This window comes from Pseudonaja textilis, chromosome 5 (genome assembly GCF_049901715.1).
Source record: "Pseudonaja textilis isolate UNSWEBS1 chromosome 5, rPseTex1.2, whole genome shotgun sequence".
Taxonomy (NCBI): Eukaryota; Metazoa; Chordata; class Lepidosauria; order Squamata; family Elapidae; genus Pseudonaja; species Pseudonaja textilis.
In genome coordinates, this window is record NC_141994.1 from 40933839 (window position 1) to 40952092 (window position 18254).

At 42.4% G+C, this 18254-nt stretch overlaps 1 protein-coding gene across 1 annotated transcript; it reads right to left on the minus strand.

The window, feature by feature from the left end:
* Positions 1 to 271: 271 nt before the first annotated feature.
* On the minus strand, positions 272 to 17788 carry UBE2N (ubiquitin conjugating enzyme E2 N). Its single transcript, XM_026698699.2, has 4 exons — positions 17692 to 17788; positions 1845 to 2091; positions 1542 to 1682; positions 272 to 938 (listed from the first exon to the last, which is right to left on the minus strand). The coding sequence occupies exons 1-4, from the start codon at positions 17719 to 17721 to the stop codon at positions 898 to 900; spliced, it is 459 nt and encodes a 152-aa protein (XP_026554484.1). The 5' UTR covers positions 17722 to 17788; the 3' UTR covers positions 272 to 897.
* Between the last annotated feature and the right edge of the window lie 466 nt (positions 17789 to 18254).

An 18254-nucleotide genomic window follows, 5' to 3' on the forward strand; every position in this document is an offset into this window, starting at 1 on the left:
GCATGTACATAACATCAATGATGTGTCTAACCTATTTAAGTCTCTGATAAGCTACTACATTATCAAAGGCTTTTAAAAACACAAAACCAAAAAATATTATGAACACTAGTAAGGCATGAATACAAGTCGAAAAAAAATCCAAGATTATACTACAACTTTTAGGTTGGTGAAATCAAACAGTTTCAATCCAGCTTTGTTTGTTTTAAAAAGCGATTGTCACAATTGAAAAAGGGGAAAAGAACACATCAAAACAAACTGTACAAAGGCAAAGTAGAATAACAAAATATTTTACTAAAACATAAGATTTACAGAAGATTTTCCAGACAAGCCATACAAAATGGTCACAAGCTTTTTTTTTTTTGAAAGGAAGATTTTTACACTTGACAGCAGAATCACAATATTATTAGTGAGTGGATGTTTAATGTTCCCATTTTTTTCAAACAACTAAGCTTGTCCAGCTACAGCTAAGTTAGACTTGGCTAGAATATAACTGGTTAGCTGCGTTAACCAATGCAATTAGCATCACCATAAAAAAAGGGAGGAGGAGCCCACACAATTAGAACAAAAACCCCTGCAGCTAACCCTGACTACTTTCATTCACAGTGCTTACACTTAACTCATGATGGGAAAAAAATCATTAAAAGCAGAGATGTGCTACTGCTTTTAAACAATTTCACAAACAATCCTGATGATACTTCTAGCCTCTGCTCATGCAGAACAGGAGTGAATTAGGACAAGACACAGATTTGCTAATGTGCATTTAAATCACCAAAGAACTGATGTCTGGGTTTTTATTCTGTAAAGTTTTCTAAGACTCTGTCCATTATGTGAAAACAAAAAAAGGAAGAGGTCTTGGCAGAACAGGAAAAAGTGATGCACACTAATTTAGAGCACATTTTAAATATTATTCATGGCATATAGCCTAGTCCATGCTCTGGCTGTAAAAAGAAAGGAAAAAAGATGTATTAGTCCAAACAGTAAGTCACTTATATGATTTTGCTGAAAATCTGTTACAGATTTTCTATCTATATTTCTGCTATAAGTTTCCTTTCTTATGAATTAATAGTTACTTTTCCATATTCACATTAGGCACGTGATAACTTCGATCTGTTATGCAACATTTATCATCATTAGTTGTGATCACGCACGTCTCATTTGTGACACTAAAGCAGTAGCATTTGGAAGAGTAATTTATCTATCTAATTTTTTTTTTTCCTGGAATATACAATATGCTCATTCAATTAACCTTAACAAGCTAGCCGGGAAGTAAACTTCAGCAAGGGAGGGTAGGCAGAAATTATGCTGAACCAGATATTAATTCTTCATTGTATAAAGTTAACTGCTTGCATGCATATCTATAATCTATCTAAATATGTTTATAAAATAAAAGCAAAGGAAAAACAACATGAAATGTAAGAAAGGGCCCTACTCTCTCCAAATCAGCCACATGAGAGAAAGAGAAACAGACGAAGAGAGAAGGGGGTGGGGGGTAGGTAGGTATCTTGAAGAGAGGAACTAGTCCTAGAATGAAGATACAACACCTGTTTCTATGGCTTGGACTTCATTGGTCTTCCACTGCTCAGCTACATCATTTGCTAATGGATCATCTGGGTTGGGTGCGCTTAACAAAGCCTGGATTGATAGCAGAACTGTACGGATCTGCAAAGCTGGAGACCATTTATCTGAGGAAGCAAGTGAGAAGGTACTACAGCAGCATTTCTAATAAAGACACTCTTTCTCCCACACCTCCCAACTTGGGAAATCACTGAAATAATTTCTGAATATCTTCACAGTCTGCTAAAAGATTGTAATGCTCATTGTAATAATGATTCCAAAATGCTTACCTTTCAAAATATCTAAACATATTCTTCCCAATTTGTCTACATTAGGATGATAAATTTTGGTCATGAAACGTACTTTCGGAGCTGCCATTGGATATTCTTCTGGAAGGAATAGTTCAAGTTTAAATGTCCCACCCTCAAAGGGGGAATCCTGTGGCCCTGCAATGACCACATGAAAATAACGTGCATTGCTTTCATCTGGTTCTGCCTTTATGCCAGGAACAGGTTCTGCCAGCAAGCGCTGGGTTTCCTGAAAGAGAAAAAAACAACACAGCAGTTGTTGGTAAGAGTTCATGCCTTGAAATGACACATGATTCAAGCATAAATGCTGCCACTTCCTTATCTCTTCCCTCTTCCATTGTAAATGCAGGATAGTCTGTCAGAATAACTACTAAAGTCTTGGCTCAACTCATCTATCAAAGCTTTTATTAATGCTATTGTCTTTCTTTGGGGCCAACTTTTTTTCTTATGCATTGAATAACGATTTTTTCTATGTTTGAGAATTTCTGCTGCTGTAAACACCTGCACAAATAGTCCTTGATCAACATTCTATATAAGATCTATGTAACCTTGCAGCTTTTGCTCTGGGTTCATCTGGGAGCATGAGACCAGTGACTCACTGAAACCTGAAAGCCTTGGAATTAATAACATGTTTGCACACTATCCATTGTTGTTATTTTGGAAGTGAGTTTTCTATCACACATGAAATTGAAAAACACTAGTGAGGTTGTCCTGCTCTTACTCTCCTGATTAACAGAAGAAATAATCAGAACCACCTTCTAATACAGGACTAAGAAAACTATTTTAACATGCATGGCTAAATATAAAAACTGCTTCATAAAACAAGAAATTTAGTTTCCTTGACAAATCCGGCATCAGTGTGTCATCAAATTTCTTATGTACTTTCAAGATCTATTGAAAAACAAATATATTTGAAAATAATTAATAAGAGTTTAAAATACATTTAAATTTATAGTTTCCATTTGCTGATATTTATAAGTTTTCTGATATACTTTAAGAAAGCATAGAAACTTATTTTGCTAAGCAAAATAAATAAAACTGCTTAAACTCCTTATTTATTTAATCGTGGATAGTTAGATAGATAGATAGATAGATAGATAGATAGATATGGCTAAATATAGATAGATAAATATAGATAGATAAATATAGATAGGTAGTGTTATGAAGCATAATGCTACCATATTTACAGTATTATATTTTTTCCATGCTGGTCTCCGGAAGAACTCCATCTGTTCCCTGAGATTTACAAATGATTTCTTAGTTTGCAAAGTAAAATCTTTTATTATAAAAGTTTGTTTTAGTTTCTCCACTCCAATTTCATTAGAAAAAACAGATCTGCATCTAATAATGAAGGAGTATTTATTTTAAACCAAATGATATTTTATCTTAAAATACCTGAATCCAGTTTTGTTTTTTATATCAGAGGAAAGAGGTCTACAGCCTCATTGACCATAGCAACTAGTTGAATACAGCACATGTACTTGCTACACAATTTATAGGTTTACACATTACAAATATATTAAGTATATGTAACACATTTCAACCTCTTAAAGAAATACATTAATAGGAATATGGCATAATTTAGATTCGGAAAGACTTTTTAGAATATATGTATTTGTCAATGCCTTCTTAAAGAAACTGCATCTATTCCTGTGCCTACAGAGTAACTGTATGATCCCATAGAAATAACACATTTAAATTATAGAGCTAGTCACATGATATGACGAGATGCTCTGAGACAGATCTGCACCAATTCAGAAAGCTCAAACTGCCCAAGGAGCTGCTGATACAGTTCTACATTAAAGAAGAATTACTGAGTCTGTCATCTGTACCTCTATAACTGTCTGGTTTGGTTCTGCAACCCAAGACAGACACAGACTTCAGACAGTAATTAGGACTGCAGAAAAAATAGTTTCTACCAACCTGCCTTCACTTGAGGACCTATATACTGCACAAGTCAAAAAGAGGCCTGTGAAAATATTTACAGACCCCTCACATCCCGGACATAAACTGTTTCAACTCCTACCCTCAAAACAATGCTATAGAGCACTGCACACCAGAACAACTAGACACAAGGAGTTTTTTCCCGAACGCCATCACTCTGCTAAACAAATAATTCCCTCAACACTGTTTACAAAGTCTGCACTACTATTACTATTAATCTTCTCATCACTCCTTATCACCCTCCCTTCCCACTTTTGACTATATGACTGTAACTTTGTTGCTTGTATCCTTACGATTTATATCGACTGTTTCCTAGTATGATTTGATTGTACCCTATGACTATTATTATTAAGTGTTTTACCTTATGATTCTTGACTCTTTTCTTTTATGTACACTGAGAACATTTGCACCAAGACAAATTCCTTGTGTGTCCAATCACACTTGGCCAATAAAGAATTCTATTCTATTCTGTTCTGTTTTGTTCTAGATATGCCCCCCATAACTAAAATGTGTATTTTCCTGGGCTGCATGAATATTATAATGCTCTAGGAAAGTCCAGTCCTATGCGGTTCAAAATACAAGCTTTTAGTTTTTTATTTAATATATCTATGGCCATTCAATCCAGAGATAGTGATTCTGGGCAGTTAACATCACATTTGAAAAGACCTAAACACTAAAAAAACAAAGTCTCTTTTTACAACCCTGTAATCCCTTAATTTAGGGTAGAATCAGGACAAATGATCAAAACAAAATTAATTTAAAAACCTATATTCCAATATATGCCAATATCTTACAGAATGGACTTATTGGACCTGGTCCAATGCCTGAAGAAGAAGGAAGTTTTCAAAGCCAAATAATAGGCCAAAATGGTCAAGGAATTCAAATCTGGGGGTGGGGGTGGGGAATGTTCTATAATGTAGGAGCTGCGAAGGAAAAGGTGTGTCTCCTGGGTCCCGTAAGATGGCGCTGTTTCATAGAGCGTACAAAGTATCTCTAGTGTCAGCATTCCAACCAAACTCTCCACCCCAAATTCAGCACTCAGAGACAAAGTCCATCCAAGTAAGAATTTATAAGAGAAGTCATATTGGCACATCTGGGGAAAACCCAAATCTGAATTCCTGCGTTTTCCCCTGCTACAGTAAAACTCACACCTAGCCCCTTACTGATGACCCTCAAGTCACACTCTCCAATCCACCTCCATTCTGAACTCCCGCCAAGTCCAGCCACTCCCCTCCAAACTCCAGTGACTCAACCTTGAGCTCTGGCGAAAGAATGTTGTTGTGGCTATCCTCCCTTCTCACTTCACTCTCATTCCCACAATTACTCAACCTGCCTTGTGGTAGCCCCAAATCTGAATCAAGATGGATCTGGGGCTGACATCTAGATTTTATGTGACAGTAGAAACAATCAAAGATAAGGGGATAAGCTGGTCCTTTGCTTTGCCTAAAAGGGCTTTATAACCAGAACCCTAAATTGTACCCAGGAGCCTACTGGAAGCCAGTGCAGCTTGCAAAGAAGTGAAGTTACGGTACATGAGTATACCATGATGTGCCTCTAACTGTCTACATTACCACATTCTGGAACAGTGGTAGCTTCTAAATAGTATTCAAAGACAGACCCATGAACAGCACATTGCAAGAATGCAAATGAAAGGTCACCAAGGCACGAGTGACCATGGATATTAATCCAAACACATTTATTTACTTTATATGCCAGGTGTCTGATGATTCTGGGCAGCACAACTGGTGCACAAAATGGATTTATGCAATGGACCTCCTGATCACAGCTGCTATCTGTTCTACAAGGGGAACCAAACAGTCCCAAAGGACCCCAGGTTGTGCACTTGTTGTCTAGTGTAGGCTTTCTCAAACTCCAGCCCACGGACCGGATACGGCCCACTGAAGCCATTAATCCAGCCTGCGTGGGACTATGAGGCTGCCCTGCCCACATCGTCCCACCCACCTGCCAGCCCCCACCCTTTGGCCAAGTGCAGGACTTCCCTTTGCAAGTCCCATGGGCTAGAACTGGAAGGTAAGACCAATGTTTTTGCTGGTAGAGTGCTTCTGGGGGGCGGAGGCCAAAAAAGGGGCAGGCGGAAGCCTTGGGAGGTATCCGCATGCCGTTTTTGGCCGGCAGAGTGCTTCTAGGGATGGGTGAGGCCAAAAAAGGGGTAGAGGCCCCGGGAGGCATCCGCGCTCTCTGTTTTTGGCCAGCAGAGTGCTTCTGGGGATGGGGGAGGCCAAAAAAGGTGTGGGCAGAGGCCCAGGGAGGCATCTGCGTGCCCTGTTTTTGGCTGGCAGAAAGCTTCTAGGGATGGGAGAGGCCAAAAACAGGCCGCACCTTTTGCCAGCTGAGGAAAGAACTCAAAGATTTGCCAGAGACTTCAGTCCACTGTCACTCCTCTGTGGGGGAAAAAATGAAGGGTCCCAACAGGAGAGGCTGCGCCTGCCGTGTAATTACACGTCACTTCCAAGAATCGTGCTTAGTATCAGGTACCTGCATGCTTTCCATTTATCCTGGGTGAAGCAGAACATAAGCAGAGAGGGGTGGGAAGCCCGAGAGCATGTCATGCCCAGCGCAGGGCTATCCCATGCCGGCTGGATTAGCCCAGAAGCAGCAGATCCCCCAGTCACAGGCTGGATGTGGGGTCCAAGGTGGGGGGAGGGCAAGCGGATGGCCCTCTGTGGAGAGCGCCACCCTGGCACTAAGTGCAACTCTTGGAAGCAATGCTTACTTACGCAGCAGGTGCAGCCTCTCCCGTTGGGACGCCCCGCCCGGCAGAGCAACGGTGGCAAATCTTTGAGTTCTTTTCTTGGCTGGCGAAAGGTGCAGCCCTTCACTCACGAGGAGAGCTTGGCAGCCAGTGGAGAAGTGAAGCTGGCAAGACGCGAGTGAGCTAGGGAGCAGGTGCCACAACAGCTGCCCCGCCACCTTCTTCCCCACCCTCCCGCTGCCACTTGGCTGGCCGTCCTTCTCCCACTCAGCAGTTCCAGAGTGGTGGCCGGTGAGGCTGCCTGCCCCTGAAGGAGAACGTGTCTCTGCTCCTGGAGAGGGAGACAGGAAGGGCATCCAAGCGGCGACAGTGGGGAAGACAGCGGGGCGGCTGTTGCGGTGCCCACTGCCTAGCTCACTCACATCTCAGCGGCCGCTGAGCCCCTGCCTTGGGGCTTCCTCGTCTGATCTGCTCCAAGTGATACCTGCCCGGTCGGATCCTGCCTGCCAGACATGCGGAGTCCTGGATCGAGCCTGTTGCATGCATTTGGCACATGCAGAGGAAGCTCCAGGACAGTCAGCGAGATTCCAAAAGCTGATTGTGACCACCGCAATGTGAATGGAATGGAAATAGGAGAGAATGGAATGGGAATGGGAACAGGATGAGATGGGATGAAATAGCAATAGCAATAACATGGAGTGGGAATGGGAGTGGGAATAGGATGGAATGGAATGGAAATGGAATGGAATGGAATTCAACGAGGTATCCCAGGGCACTGCCAGGATTGAAGGGCATCCTGCAGAAGATGCCCCAGGAGAGTGAGATATGGAAAGAGAGACAGAAAAAGTCAGACAGAGACAGAGACAGAGAGAGATGGAGAAATAGGATGATAGGGAGGGAGAGACTTGTTCATTGTAAGAATTGCTGCAAAACTAAGTATCCTGAAGTGGACGACCAAACAACTTAAAAAACTATTTAGTAAAAAGAAAAGTCAACCAAAAGAGCAACATCCTCAGGAGCAAAACAAATGAAAGTTTAATTTGTGTGTATTGTTTAATGGACTGCTAAACTGGCAAAATGGACTGCAAAATTGGCCACACCCACCCAATCACAATGCCTAGACATGCCCACCCAGTCACATGACCATCTAGCCATGCCCACCCAGCCAGTCCAGCTCCCCCCCAACAGTCCAAGGGACCATGAATTGGCCCTCCATTTAAAAAGTTTGAGGACCCCTGGTCTAAGGACTGTTATCTCATTCAGAACTAAAGGTTGAATGTTCTCAAATTAGGGGGTGGGATCCTACAACACGGATCCGTTTTTTTCTCATCTAGAACCTCATATCCCAGATAGCATGAGAGAACCGTGACCAGTTAAGTATAATCATTATTGATGATACCTACTTCCATGCTGACCAATGAGATTAAGCAGTGGCTTGATGTAGGTGTAAAATAGGAGTGGGGATAGGGTCTAGAGCAGTGGTGGCAAACCTTTTTCGACTCCCGTGCTGATGCTCGTGCGCGCACGCTCACATGCCAGCACCCAGAAGGCAATGTGTGCTGGGGCCCCCCCAACACCTCCTTGCTGCGTGCCTGTACATGCGATTCCCCTTGCTGCGCACGTGTCTGCGCTTGCGTATGCGATTCCCCTTGCTGTGTACCATGCATCTGCACCTGCATATGCAATCACACCTCCACGCACCACGCATCTGCGCATGTGCATGCAATCACTCCCATATGCTATCCATCTGCGCATGCGCATGTGTCTCCCGCGCACCCCCCACCCATGCACGCCAGATACCCGACAATCAGCTGTCGGGCGGCAGCGGTACGCATGCATGTGCAGTGGGGCCCTTCCGGGCAAGCTCTTGCGTGCCGGGGGAAATGTCTCTGCATGCCACTTCCAGCATGCGTGGCATAGGTTTGCCATCGCAGGTCTAGAGATTCTAGAGCAGTGGTTCCCAAAGTGGGCGGTACCGCCCCCTGGGGGCCAGTGGGATGCCTTAGGGGGGCGCTAAGAGGCAAGGGGGCTGGCAGGGGGGTGTTCAAGGTGTCGGCCCTGCAGGCTCACTGACTGCCGGCCATGCAGCCTGTTGACTGCTTCATCACTCCGTAGCTGGCACCTCGAATATGGAACCCGCACACGGTGAGCCTTGCCAAGCCTGAGGGGGGAGAGGGGGAGGTGGTGGAAAGAGAGTGCCTTAGCTTGCAGGCTGCCCTCTCTGGTGGAAGCGGCAGAGGCACGCCAGAAGGCCCAAAAGCAAAACCCTCCCAAGGCGCGCAGTGGAAGGGGTGGGTGGTCTGGCGTTAGGGCCCCCTTCCCCGGAGGAGAACAAGAGAGCGCACAGCATCCGCCCAGCCAGCCAGGTTTGCAGGCAGGATGTGGGTGGGTGCAGCTGCAGCTCTCCAAGGCACGTGGCTCAGTTCAGTTCAGCTCTACGTAGCCGTCTGGAACCTAGAACCTAGCCTCCCTCTGCAGCCCGGTTCTTCCAACCAAGCCCTGCGCTTGCTTGCTTAGTTTCTAAGCGATTGTTCCCTGCGCCTCCCCTGGTCTGGGCTGCTTCCGCATGCCTTCCTCCTCCCAGGCAGAGCATAAAGATGGGTGGAACGCTTCACTGAAATTGGGAGTTTCTGAGCGTGTGTAGAGTACCTCCCCTTGCTTGGCCCGATGGAAGTGGACCTTGGGTTGAAGCAAAGAGGGTGAGGTCGGCTGCATCGCTGCCCCGGGGAGGTTGGCATTGCAAAATTGGATGCCAAAGGGGGCTGGAGAAGGGGCAGAGGGGCAGCTGCAGGGGGCTGCAGAAGGGGCAGAGGGGCAGCTGCATTAAGGAGCAGGAAGATCTTAGCCATGGTTTATTCATTGACTAAGCCGGAATCAAACAGCACGCTAAACTCTAAACCAGAATGGCTGAGTTGATATATTCAGCCTGTGTTTCTCAACCTTGGCAACTTGTGTGGACTTCAATTCCCACTCTGGCTTTGCTCTACTTTCTCAAAGTGCCACTGCTGTCGCATTTGTTCTTTCTATGTGTCCATCCGTCCATCCATCCATCCAAAAGGACTGCCTGTCTGTCTGCCTGCCTTTCTGTCTACCTACCTACCTACCTATCTACCAATATAGATCTACCTACCTATCCATACATTCATCCAAAAGGTCTGCCTGCCTGCCTATCTACCTATCTACCTACGTACCTACCTACCTGTCTCGCTCTGTCTGTCTGTCTGTCTCTCTCTCTCTATCCATCCATCTATCCATGTTCGAAGCGCCAGCCCTGCAGGCACATTGGGAAAGTAGAGCAAAGCCAGTCTGGGAGGGAGAGGGAGAGGGAGAGAGAGAGAGAGAGAGAGAGACCTGATGCATCAGATTGAAATGAGGCCTAGTTTAGACTGAGGCCCTTTTCCACATTGAAACATCTTTGGCTTTTATTAAAGGTTTTGTGGACAAAACATGGTCAAGACTATCAGGAAGCTCTCACATTTTGTTGAGGCTTTAAACAGGATCCATTGAACCAGATCTCCACCCTAAAAAATTACTTTTCCCCAATGTATTACAGTGCCAATTCTGTAGAAGGCAAAACCAAAATGTACTGGTAAATTACGAGCACACACACACACTCCCTTCTAACCCTGCTGGAGCAGGTGATTGGACTAGAATAGATATCTCATTATCTTTCTCCTCCCTCCCTCCCTCCTTTCTTTTTCTTTCTGTTCCTTTCTTCCATCCTCCCCTCTTTCTTTGTCCCTTTTTCTTTCTTTCCCTTTTCTCTTTGTTTTCTTCCTTCTCTCTCTCTCTCTCTCTCTCTCTCTCTCTCTCTCTTTTCTTTCTCTCTCTTTCCCTCTCTCAGGCTCATCCCATTGACTTGCTTGGGCAGATCCCTCCAGTGCAGTGGGCTCAATGGGGTGGACCTGTGGGGCCAGCTCCTAGAACGCGGCAGTGTTGGCACGCTTGAAAAGTAGAGCAAAGCCAGAGGTTGGTAATTTTTGCTGCAAAGAATCACAAAAGCTTCCTGGTTGTGCACAAGAAGGGACACACATGTCAATGCAATTCAGCAACACAAAATAAAGAAATACAAATAAAACAAATCAACAAGAATTGGCAAAGCATCTCTGATTAGATTTTATTCATTGCTAGAATCTAATCAGAGATGCTTTGCCGATTCTACTCCAGCAGGGTTAAAAGGGTGTGTGTGTGCATGGCTTTCAAAACTCCAAAAACGGGTCAAGTATCTCTGGGGAGGCCAGTCATAAATTAAAACACTTGCTAAACAACCATCCATTAAGTGAGGACCACTTGTATTTGGTTTGCCAGTCACCTGGCCACGCCCACCCAGTCACATGACCACCAAATCACACCCACCCTGTCATATGACCAGCAAGCCATGCTCAGCCAGCAAGCCATGCCAGTCACGTGACCAGCAAGCTACGCCCACCCAGTTACATGACCAGCAAGCAACGCCCACCCAGTCATGTGACCAGCAAGCCACACCCTCAAATTAGGCCATGCCCACAGAAATTTGAATCCCACCCCTAGGTGGGGGGCACCGAGGATGAGTTTGTAGCACCAAGGGGGCGGTGGACTGAAAAAGTTTGGGAATCACTGTTCTAGAGCTAGACTTTTCTCTCCCTGCTGACTGAAACTAGCGCAGAACTGCCACAGTAACATGCTCCCCACTAAAACAGGTCCAGAAGATATAATTGATGGTATCAAAAACTATTGAGAGATCCAGGAAGACCTAGATAGATGCATTTTTCCATTCCAGTCTTTCAAAAAATCAGCAACAAATGTGATCAAATCTAACTCGTTATCCAGGTCTGAATCTTTATCAAAAAGCAAGATTAACTTGCTTTCGCCAAGGTCTTTAGCCATTTTCTCCGCACTTTCCCTATAAAAGGAAGATTATAGACAGAATGAAAATTATCCAGGACCATTACACCAGCAATGGTTCATTAAGGAGAGGACTACTGCTTCTTGAAGAGTTGGCAGGACTCCTTCCTTCTGAGGACAGAAATGGATTCTTCATTACCTGGATCTAATTATATACTGTCTCCTAGGAGACCTTAACCAACTGGGAGGAACATGCATATACTGTGGCCTGGTCTATTTTCTCAGGACAACAAGCCTGAACTCTTTGCAGATAATCAAGCTAGATCATGCCTCAGTCAACTCCATACCACTTGATATCCAGAGTTCAGCTCAGAGCAGACTGAAGTGATAGATGCCTCTGATAGATGCCTTACACAGATCAGGTCATTTTGAAAAGGCTGCCAGCCCTGGAGATGCAATAAGAGTGGGAAAATATTTTTTTTGCACTCTTATCACAAAGTAATACCTAATAAAGGCTTTTACCATTATTATGCTATATTTATTTAATATCCGAATCTGACATTAACAATCTATGTTAGAACTCCATGGACAAAAATATCTTTTAACTGCCCAATATAATCCTTTAGTCTTTCTCACCACATTTGTCACTTGATCTCTTCTTTCCATGCCTCTTTGTAATTTTTAAAAGAGCTATTATTAGATCTGTCAGGACTCAAGAACTTGATTATCAAACACTGGCATACATGGTAGTCACGGCTACAAATCTTATTTCCTGCTCAATCGTTAGTTCTTTTTACGTCTCCTTTAATTCTGTCTGATTCTGTCTGTTCTGCGTATCTTTAGAGTCATTGAAGCACTTCCGGTTACTGGAGTTTCTCCTAATTCATTCAGAATAGTATCTGAAAATAATATTTTCTATTTATTGAAATATATGTGGTTACATATCAATCTTTATCTTATTCTGATTGTAGCATAGTGAAGTTTGAGGCACCTTAAATCTTATTTTGTCATATCTATATTATTTCATACATAATTATTTAACAGATAATCTGATCAGAAATTTAAAATAAATTAACAAACTACCTACAGATTAGGGAATGTTTATTATCTCCAAATGTTAGTGAAGTTCCCATTCTCTCTTAATATTGGCCATCCTAGCTGAGCTTGTTAGAAACTGCAGTTAAATAATATATGGGAGTTGTAATATAGCCTATCAATTAAAAATATAATATCAGATAATTATATTAATTAACCCAGATTCTAGATATCTATTGATAAAAACACTGTATTATTTAAAAAAGGATAAAGACACTTGAAGAGCACTTCTTTAAAACTTCCAAGAATTTAACATACTGAATCATATTTATAGAACCAGTTTTTCAAATACACTTTTGTTACTTTATTAATGCAGACATTAAATTTCCGCCAGTGGTACAGAACAAATGTACAAGTTGTTACTGATCCAGAAATGACTGTACTGCGTTGCACAGGCACACTGAGTATAATATAGCAGTAAAAATCAGAAAAAAGTTTGTCATTATAAATATGCAAGAGTTCTAGAAAATTTAAACAGCATATTATCAGATAATCATACAATATGAAGTGTGGCGATCAGGACCTTCCTAAAAGTCCCATCAGTTATACAGATTATATTTGAACATACTGAATGTAGGGCAAATCCTTCTTTGTATAATTAGTTCCAAACAGCTCCATTTTTCCTATATTTAGTGGGAATTTTCTATCCTGTAGTTTAATTCATTATTCTTTGTCAAATCCACCTTAATCTTCTATTACGAAATATATTTTTCAACCTCTTTTCACAAAACTTTGTTCTAGTCTTCTGATTATTCTTCCTGTTGCCCTCTGAATCTGGTCGACTTTTTCTGAATCTTTCTTACAGCATGGCAAACAATACAGCACATAGTACAGGTAGTTCTCAACTTAGAAGCACAATTGAGCCCAAAGTTTATGTTAAATAAGAAATGTATTAAAGCAGTTGTGCCCCATTTTTCGACTTTTCTTTCCAGATTTGTTAAATGAATCACTGCAGTTGTTAAATTAGTAACAGGGTTGTTAAGTGACTCCCCATTGACTTTGCTTGTCAGGTGGTCGCAAAAGGGGGAATCCCATGACCCTGGGACACTGCAACCAGCTGTGAAGCATCTAAATGTAAATCTCATGACCATGGTGATGCTACAATGGTCATTAGTGTAAAAAATGGTCATAAGTCACTTTTTTCAATGCCGTTTTAACTTCGAACAGTTACTAAATGAACTGTTGAGGACTACCTGTACTCAAAGCAGATCCCACCAATACAGAATAAAGAGAACTGTTATTCCTGTAATTTGAAGACCACAGTTCTGTTGATTCAACTAAAATTGCATTTGCCTTTTGTAGACATCAAATTGCCCACCAATATTATTTGTAATTAATAATTATTCCAAGATCTTTTTCACAAATGATCAGACTACATATTTCCCTACTGTGTGTTTGATTATTATTTCTTAAATGAAAAGCACCACATTTACCTCTTCTGAATTTTGACAAAATTTTGTCAATTTCTGAAAGCAAGATGTCATTCTAAAGCATTCCAATTATCTACTGAAGAGAGAAAAAATGAGGTATCTGGCAAGACTAGTCCCTTGGAAAAATTATTGTAACATCTGGTCATTATGCCTGCTTAGTTTTCAAGATGTTCACCAACCAATTTCTTTAAACTTTGCTCTTGAATTATCCAGATCAAAACATAAATCTAATGTATTTGTTGGCTTACATCACTTTTTACAACAAAGACACAATATTCCATCCTCTCTTTCTCCTCATTCTCAATGTAGGGTATGAAAGATTTTGACACTACTTTTAGTTTTAGGAATGTGAAGCCAGAAAGAGAATTAAAATAGAAACATTTTGAGAAATGTAGCAACAAACATGAGCCAGTTTAAAGAACATATAAATATTGAAGCCCATGATACATTCATATTTTCCCTTTTCTTTCTTTCGCCAGGGTTAGCTAAATGCCTTGTTTCTACTGTAAAATAGACCTTTTTTATATCTCCTAGGGAGCATTACTGCCTAGGGGAATTGAAATGGTGCGTTTTGGGTGGACTGATGAAATTCCTCCTGGGAAAGATTGTTCTGATTTTTGAACACTAGTCAAATGCAATCCTTGATCCATCTGCAGATCATGAAGATAAGATAGGAATTATAGCCAAGATGGGACATTTGAGAAAATACGCAAGGCTATCTAAAACTCTGAATCTCTCTATTCTGCTCAGTTAAATTGTGATTATTAATCTGGTATCCAATTTGTGCTGATGCCTCTTTAACTAAACCTAGAATTCGAATGAAAGGAAAATATACTTTCCTGACCCTGATAAAGCACTGTTGTCATGAAAGTTGGTTTAGACCACAGGTGTCAAACTCGCGGCATCACATTGCCATCATATGACATTTTCAGACATTTTCCCCATTCACGAAGGTGGAATGGGCATGGCCTGTGCGTGATGCATCCGGCCCATGGACTGCCAGTTGGTCTAGACAGAGATGATGATGATGATGATGTTTGGCTAGATAATACACATTTTTTTCTTGGTAGAGAGCAATGTTTAGTGTTATGGCACTAAGGAATGTTACTTTATGCAGGGAGTTCCAAGCTGACTCACATTAAGAGTTCAATCAGGGCTTAGGTTATGACTTGAAATACTAGCTGAAAGCCCCACAACAGATACTTCTGGATAGCTGTTAATCTTAACAGGGATCCCTCCCACTTAGGAATCTCTTGATGATGCCAAGAAAGGTTCAGTGTTTCCTGGTAACAGGACTAAAGGGAAGACTGATACTTATGCAAGATCCCAATTTATAGAAAGGTCAGGATCTGGGAAATGGAGACTGATATTGGTGATTTTATTTTTAGTCTGCCTGCAGATAGCTTGCTATATGAGCAACTACTATACAAAAATAGAGTTCTTTAGAATGCTAGGATGGCTTAGATAGTTTTGCTATTGTACCACAGGTTAACAAAATGCATACTCAATTTCCATACATTTGGCTACTAACCAACTAGGTTCTGGGCAGGTGAATCCTCTTGGATTGCTAAAATGTGAAAGATTTTACCAGGTCTGAGTACCAGGGATTTGTGGATTAAATGAGTGTTATTCATATCAGTATCATTCTCTAATATTGTAACAGACTTGGGAGCTCAGCCTTAGTGGAAAAAGGATATCATAGAGCCAGGTGGTGCTAAAGGAAATATGTTTGTCTATTATCTAGGAAAGAATGCAATAAATCATTCATACTTATGATTGGTGGCTGTTGCTCAGAGATCCATTCCTTTTGTGAAAAGACATTTTTCTCCTCCAGTTGTTTCCAAGATTTATCTAAGATAATGCATAATTAGCTGCAGGTTTCCATTATCAACTACAATGGCTAATAACTAAATATAATTTTGAAATGCCAATGTAGTGATTCCAAATAACACCTAAGTATATTAATAGTTTGATCAAGTAAGCCAAATCTACCCCCCCCCCAAAAAAAAAATCAACCCTGATGCTCTTCTCAGTTTGGATTAGAACTATAAGTTGTTTCATTATTGTAATAATAATTGAGATATTTACCTGCTTGATCAGATCAAAGGCCTTTTTATTTCAACATTCAATTTCCAAAATGGTCAACAAGAAAGCTACAGGAAGGACATTAGAGCAAACAGGCATGTTTTGGTGTTGCTCCTTTAGTAATATTGAAGATTGTGAACTAGTTTTATAAGTTACCAGTTAAAAGAAATTTACTGTTAATAAACAGTTGCAGTTTTAACTGGTGTTCTACTCCAATGAAGAGATATTTCATCACTAAAGTTGATCCTTCCCAGAAAAGTCATTCTAAAATACAAACCAATTAATTGCATGTATCATCCTGAAGAAAGCCATAAGATTACAATGTGTTAAGGATTTTAGTATAAGTTATCAAAGCACATTATCATTTATATGTGTGTATTATGTGTGTGCATTGTTTCTATAACTCCTAGTAACTTCCAGTAAAATTATATGACTAAATTTCTAATTATATTTATCAAAGAGCCACAAAGAGGAGAGAAAAGTGAACAACTTCCACCAGCCAAAGGTGGAAGCAACTTCTTATACATCTGCCTTGCTTCCTTCAGCATAATTGAGTCTCTGGGAAATCCATTCTGGCCCTATACATTGATGGAAATGCATCTCCTTCAGCAGAATCACCTATACCCCACTTAGCTAGAGAAGTCATAAGTGCTCTAATAACACTGGCACAGATTTTCATAAATATTCAACTACACAGAACAAAATGCTACAAATGACAAAAAACATATAGAAGACTGACAATTTGTAAGTGAATTTATTTTAAATCAAGCGCTTAACAGTTAATTCACCTTCATTTCTTCATGGTTTTAAAACTATACATTAAATTCTGCAGAAAACAAATTATGCCACACAGAGAGGCATCAAGAATCCGCCATAAGATGCATGCATTCAAATGAAAGTATTTTAGCCTTCTATGCAAATCTGGATTTACTCAATAACACAGGAGATGGGGAAAGGAGCTGCAAGGCAATTTGGCAAGCGGTAAAAGCACAATTCCTTAAGGAGGGACTCATGAGTCATCGCTAAACTGACCATCTCCTTCCTCCTCGTGGGAAGGGAGAGCACGCTCACTTCTCCCCGGATTAGCTGTTTGTCGGAAAGAAAAGAGCAGAATTATTTCGGCGGCGAATGTAGAGACTGCATATCAGAGCTCTGGGGAAGCAATTGAGCTGAGCCATTTCCACCCGCCTGCCGGCCCGGCCCGAGGTCATACACCTAGTCTAGCCCCATCAAAACACCTCCCACTCCGGCCGCAGAATAAACGAAGAAGCGGGAGAGGAGAGGGAAGGGAAGGGAAGGGAAGGGGCTGAGGGGCGGGTGGCTCGCGCGGTAAAGGTCCGGAAGAGGGGACGGACGGAGAGGGCTCGTGCAAGCCTCCCCGCCTAAAATTCCCATTCATTCCTGGCAGGCTGAGGTGCCGAGGCCTCGCCCGCGGCGCTCCTTGCATCCGTCACGCACCCATCGGCCGTCGCTCCTTTGCAACATACGCGCGCGCCTCGAATGGCGGTGGCTGCTCCTGCGGGCCGGTCCTTCGCCGCCCCTCCTCCCCCCCCTGCAGCAGCGGCGCGGGCAAGCAGAGTGACACCACTGCCTGTCTCCCTCACCGGAAACGCCGCGCCCCCGAAGCATTTGCTCCAGGCTCTCCCGGCCACGAGCTAGACGCGGGGCCTGCCTCCAGCTGCCGCAGGGGGAGGAAGGGAGGAGAGGAAACAGACAAGAGGAGAAGTAAAGCGGGTACCTTAATGATTCTGCGGGGCAACCCGGCCATCTTGTCTTATCAGGATTTAGTCTCCACTGGACCTCGACTCCGCTCGGGGCTTACGCGCTACCGGAAGAAGCCCGTGATCCACTTCCCGTAACGTCATCGCAGCACCTCCGCGGGCAAGCTGGGAAGCGTAGTGTCAATTGCTAGCAAGACAGGATGAATGAACCCAATGGTTTCCAGAGTGGGTGGGGGGGTGAGGCGGCTCTTCGTCCCCCTTAAAGATGAGAACCATTGTTGCGTCTCTCTTCGCCCCAGAAAGACCGTTCTGCATTTTGTTGCCTAAGGCAAACGGCAAAATTCTCATCCCACTGAGGGTTGGGGAGGGGCGGGGGTTGTTTGAAGATTAAACCACGGTTGCTTAACTGTTACTTGCTGAATCAAAGTTGACTGAGTTAAAAGAACAAAACACTTAAACCAGTGAAGTTTAGCCCTGCCAATTTCCTTTACGCTGACCATCACATAATCATCAAAAAAGTAAACATTTTAATATGGCTCATGGGGGAAAATATTAAATGTGTTTTTTAAGCTATTATGCT